General features: G+C 36.2%; 1 protein-coding gene across 1 annotated transcript; it reads left to right on the top strand.

Annotated features, from left to right (window-relative positions):
* Window positions 1–1,665: 1,665 nt before the first annotated feature.
* Window positions 1,666–3,861, top strand: LOC149631007 (uncharacterized). Its single transcript, XM_089851206.1, has 2 exons — window positions 1,666–1,857; window positions 3,615–3,861. The coding sequence occupies exons 1-2, from the start codon at window positions 1,757–1,759 to the stop codon at window positions 3,859–3,861; spliced, it is 348 nt and encodes a 115-aa protein (XP_089707332.1). The 5' UTR covers window positions 1,666–1,756.
* The last annotated feature ends 328 nt before the right edge of the window (window positions 3,862–4,189 follow it).

The raw sequence follows: 4,189 nt of genomic DNA, 5'->3' as shown, positions 1-4,189 counted from the left end.
TCGTTGAGAACTCACAGGAGATTCGCTATTTGAAAACCCAGGTAATAATACATATCCGAGGTACCAAATCTTTCATTTCTTAACAAACTCAAGTTTTGAAATTTCGATCGTAGATCCTAACCAAAGAAGCGCAAGAAATATAAGCTCCCAAGATTTTACCCTAATCCTAACCATAAGTAAAATAAAGAACAATGAAAATGAAACTCGTTAAGAGAGGTTAATCCAAAGCCGATAGGTATAAACATAAAACAGTAACATCCTTTTAGAGTGGTTCACCAATTGTACATGCCATTTTCACGCCACTACCCTCGTTTACGAATTTTGCGCTGCGAAAATACTTATTATTTTTATGTCACTTATGACCGAATGAAAAAGAAAAAGATCAAATATTCTATTATATATTGTTATGGAGTTAATATTTTCAGACAAATGAATTGCCATTAAGCACGTTTCCGACGTGGTTTAAGAAAATAGCTCTGAGTATTTTTTAATTATTTTAAAACTATAATTCATATTGATTAATAGGAACCATTTGATTCCCGTATAACGGGTCTGATTGATCGAAGTGAAAAAAAGGGAGGCTTTATTGGTGTCCCTGATTTTCTCGGACAAGACCTTTACTTGAACACCATACTTGAAGAGAAAGGAGTCTTGGCTTCAATCTACCAGTTAATCATGCTTTCATTGGGATACATGGTCAAGGGTAAGGTTTGGAGAAATTCGAAAGTTAGAGGAATTTCAGTCTAATTTATTTTTTTGAAAGAAATATTGAATAATGAATATTTTAAATAAGAACCATATGTATGTTTAAAAATTTAAAAAGGATAATAGAAATTATTCTACGATGACAACGACAGATGATCATAAACTACTAGTACCACCGGAAGTAAGATAAGGGACTAAGAGTAAAGTGCTCTAGCATAGACTAAACTAGTAGCGGTTGAGAGGGGCGTAGACTGTGTATCCATCCCTTCATCTGGGCGTGCTATAAGAGGAGATACGGCACGCGTCCAGTAGGGGGGTGTCACTGAGCAAAGAGATAGAAGGGTATGACGTTTGCATACGAAGAACTGCCATTACTCAATTGGTAATAGATCCTGGCACTAGGAAACAAATTTGAGGATTTTATGCCACTTACATTGCGCCTACACTAGAGAGAAAAAAAATTGGTCGAGTTGCAAAAATATTTCCTACCCCCTTCCCCTGAACCTGAAGCCGCGGAACACGGACGCCGGTGCTTGAATCTAGTTCGGCCGTCTACTGCCGCGAGCGTCTCACGTTTTGGGGGGAAAATTCAGACACTGCTACCATAGGGCCAACCTGTGGTGTGTTATCAAGAATATTCATTTTCGCCTAGTGAAGAGTTTGTTTACCTCGATACTTTTAGTTTCTTATTCTACTTCTGGTACCACCTAACTGTTTATAGTTTTATGGTCCTCTCTTGTAATTTTTTGGACACAGGTCTAACACGTAGGGTATTATAAGAGAATTTAATTGTTCGTATATTCGTAAATATAACAGATGATAATTTGATTTCAAATTTGAAAAATAAATAAATCTTTTATCTTTTACATATAAATTTGAAAAAGGTACTTTAGCACTTTCTTTTAGTTAAGTAGTCTTATTCGTGTGTCCAATAACGAAAAAGCTCTTCAATCCTCATTACCGACGTTAACTTAGTGAGTTTAAATTAACATGGAGTAAAATTATTTATAAAGATGGAGAGATAGATCAAAAGAATTTTGGGAAGATCTACATGAGTGAAACCGCTTTAAACACAAATTCGTATGTGTTTGTTATGACCTATCCCTTCGCTGACGATCACGACTACAAACTTCGTGAAACGTTTAACATTATGTGAGTTGCAATATTTTTGTGACCTACTGGAAACTAATAATAACTTGTTTTCTCACTTCATTACTAATTTTCAATATCAGAAGTCTGAAATCGTAACTCAATAGTCAAAACTCTTAGATAATGACAATATCGTTAGCTCTAGAGTGATTCGGTATTTCAAGATAAAGGGCTACGTTCAACAACCCTCAACGGTAAAAAGCAGTTTCGTTCATTTTGGCAACACTACGTCATGAACTTCTGCAATGCATTTTTGGTGCGTTCTTGAGTTTCGATTCAAATGGCGTCTGCTGCATCATTTTCAAACAGCTCGCAAAGAACCAATGTTTAACGAATTTCTTTAAAATTAAATTCGCTTTCGAAAGAATTTGGCGAAATATTTTTGAGAGCCAATTAGATTGATTTCTTTAATAAAAGCTCTTTCAAAATTTGGAAAATTTTGGAAATACTTCATGAATTATCCTCCACAAAATTTTAGTCTCCATTGCAAATGACGTCATAAAACAGATGTGAAACAAAATAATGTAATCACAAAACCGTTTATGGCGTTGACGATCCGATTAGCACAGTGACGTCAAATTGGAAATGTAAATTATTTTTTTATAAAAAATACTTACACCGTTACGCTGAGTGCTGCGTCCGTTGTGAGTTGTTGAACGCAATAAAATAGTAACCCGGTATATGCATTAAGAATATCGTTTTAAATTTTAGATTTGTTTATTTTATCAATATAATTTAGGAATAATGCATACCACTTGATAATAACACAACTTCGATCATACAACTTGATGTCAGAAGGCTAAAGGCATTGGGTCAAATCAGAGAGACTTTATAATAGGGAGTGGAAACTGAGGAGTATTATCTAGCTTATAAATCACGTGATCAACAAAACTGGCCAGTATAATTGTTTGTGACCCCTCCCTCTAGGGCGGTTCTAGAATGATGCGGGAGGGTCTCTAGGGGAGATGGACACTACCTTTTTAGGGAAAGGGAAACATCTGATTTAAAATAACTTGAAATGGCGCCAGTCGCACTCGAAATCGCACACCCTTATTAGGAAATTGTCCACGTACAACCAACAGTGATTGAGTACAAACTTAAAAATTAAAGGAGCATCACATGACCGGAAATTTACCTGGCCAGTTTTAGCGTCGCATCCTACTTGTTTGAGCAACATAGTATTTAGCACTGTTAAGGACAAGAGCTTCTACTCCCTATTATAAATTCTCTCTGGTCGAGTCGAATGTTTCATCTCAAATGATAATAAAACATTAAAAGCCTAAGGCAAGGCCGAATTTATTCTCTGTAGAGTGAGCAGATTTGAACACCTCAAACCTCTAACTCTGGGCTACCCATATACAATTTCACCCCTATTTCTTACTTTTTATTTATTTTATGTTTCGGTTTCACGAAGAAATTTTTGTAGTAATGTATATTAGATATGACCTGATTCGTACATGTCTCTATTTGCTGCTCTCCTGGGCTGAGTTAATTACATTTATTCTTCACCAAGATTATTGATAAAGCTGCGTTCTGGCTTGGAATTTTTTCTATTTATAATCTGTTGCGGATCTTCGAGATCTTTACGTTGCAGCTTTTTGAATTAGAGTTAATGACAAAAAGGTCGTATCGTCCCTTGGAGTTGTATTATTACCCTTTGAAAATTCATAAAACGAAATCTCCTCCACGGAGTTGCAAGTGTTCCACCTTGTGAAAACACCAGTTATTATAGTTTAAATAAATGTTTAACGTTTTATTAGGAGCGCTCATAACTTTGAAACTGTCCCACTCGGCTCCATGGATTTCGAATTCAATTACAAACTGCGACAGTTTTTCTGGAAAATGCCACCAGACGAAGTGAAAGGATTTAGCCTGAAAACCTTGGAGGCTGTATTCAAGATTCTGGTTTACGGAAATGCTTTGGCGTTTCTCGTATTGGTAGCGGAACTTTCATTTCAAGTTGCCACAGCCTCAAAAAAACGGAAGCGACCATATCCACTATTTTAGAAAAGAGTACGCAACTTATGGCGTATATCGTTTACTGGTCGCGATTTACTCTATTGATTAATCTAATCCACCAGCAATCGTTCACAGACTGCTCTTGAAATATAATATGCATCATTTCCGGAGCTGCTTAAAAGTTTGTTCTTTTTCACCTAAGCGTCTTTACAGATTTAGCGAGCGATCTGTCGCTCTATACAGACCAGTTGTGAGCGAATCTCGGGCCGAATGGACAGAAACTCGTTAATAGCTCACAAAAGATCACGATTAACCTACACTAATAACTAAAGCGGCCTATTTAATTTTCCGCTTCGCAATATTTCCGACTTTAAAA

This window comes from Phalangium opilio, unplaced genomic scaffold, assembly GCF_054372755.1.
Source record: "Phalangium opilio isolate 3A_F unplaced genomic scaffold, DU_Popi_V2 ptg000101l_1, whole genome shotgun sequence".
NCBI classification, from domain to species: domain Eukaryota; kingdom Metazoa; phylum Arthropoda; class Arachnida; order Opiliones; family Phalangiidae; genus Phalangium; species Phalangium opilio.
This window is presented reverse-complemented; position numbering and strand designations above follow the sequence as displayed.